General features: G+C 34.5%; 1 protein-coding gene across 1 annotated transcript in view; it reads right to left on the reverse strand.

Annotated features, from left to right (window-relative positions):
* LOC119581938 overlaps nt 1-1,002 on the reverse strand; it is a gene marked incomplete at its 5' end in the record, with an annotated part of 5,058 nt that extends 4,056 nt beyond the window's left edge. Inside the window, 3 exon segments of the mRNA XM_037930110.1 lie at nt 33-213; nt 565-693; nt 859-1,002. Of these exon segments, the coding sequence (XP_037786038.1) occupies nt 33-213; nt 565-693; nt 859-1,002 (454 nt within the window).
* Between the last annotated feature and the right edge of the window lie 295 nt (nt 1,003-1,297).

Raw genomic sequence — 1,297 nt, forward strand, 5'->3', positions numbered from 1 at the left:
TACCAAAAGGGGCTAAACGTGAGCAAACTTACGTGAAAGTATTCGCAAAATAATCCAGGAACCCATGGAAAAGTTTTCCTAAGCTGTCATGGTTGTTAGATGTGAAAGTGGGCATCTTTTCCGTGACTGGGAAGCTGAGGATATGAGCATTAGGCCGGAATTTTTCACCAAATGCCTTTTGAAGGCATGGCAATAAAGGTGGCTCTGTTCCATCTGTCAGGGAAGATATATATTTTCAAATAATTAGTATTAAGTCTACATGCAAGAGAATGTCATCACAAAATATTGCTATGAACTACTTACATAAATAATTTTATAAATGAACCTTGTATATCTATAAAATTCAGTAAGTAAAAGGGTTTATGTAACACAGAGATAATGATTTTTTTTTTTTTAAGTAAAAGTCATCATAGATTGACCTCCCTCCCTCTCTTTTTTCATTCAAGATATGGAAGTCAAATAACACTCACTCACTCTCCAAGATTTGTCACTATAATTAATTATGACTTCACCAATTCACTCCTCTGATAACAACTACCTGGTTACGCAGGCAACAATACTTACGCTGCAGGTAATGTATGACCATGAGGACTAAAGAATATGAGGAAATGGTCATATCCTTGGCATTGTTTATATCATGGTAGTGTGCCCAGAGCTTCACTACCAGCACCAGGGGACGAACTCGCCAATCCACTGTAAAATTATACATTTGAGTTTTGAAGGCATTGACAATAGAAAAAGGAATATCTAGAGTTTATCTGTAAATGAACATTATATAAAAATAAAATATTTCATCACTTACAGGAACCCATGAAGAAATACTATTTATAAAACCCAAGTTATGCAACGATCACTTACACTGAGAATAGGAGTTCAGAAGGTGAGTGTTGCGGATCCCTACAGCATTGTTGCAGTTGAGATCGACATCAATTTCTGAGTCAGAGTCTCTGAACTTGAGGATGGGAACTTTAGCACGGATCAGTTCCATCTTCTGAATGAAACCTAAGAAAGAATGTGTGGATGAAAATTTACTGTCTGAATAATGTAGGGAAATGAACTGTATTTTGAAAGAATGAAAGAAAAAATGGTGGAAAGTTTACTTCCATGCCAACAGACAAAAAAATAAAATGCTTATTTAAGTGCAAAAAACGGCTTTTTCCCCCCGGGAAAAAAATTTTGGATTCCCCAAAAGATTGGGGGCATAAATCCCCTTTTTTTATTATACTAAAAAATTTTTTTTGGTTACAACATCAAAAAAAAAATTTTAATCTGGAAAAAGAATTTTTATTTTTTTTTT

Source organism: Penaeus monodon, chromosome 15, assembly GCF_015228065.2.
Source record: "Penaeus monodon isolate SGIC_2016 chromosome 15, NSTDA_Pmon_1, whole genome shotgun sequence".
In the NCBI taxonomy this organism is placed as follows: domain Eukaryota; kingdom Metazoa; phylum Arthropoda; class Malacostraca; order Decapoda; family Penaeidae; genus Penaeus; species Penaeus monodon.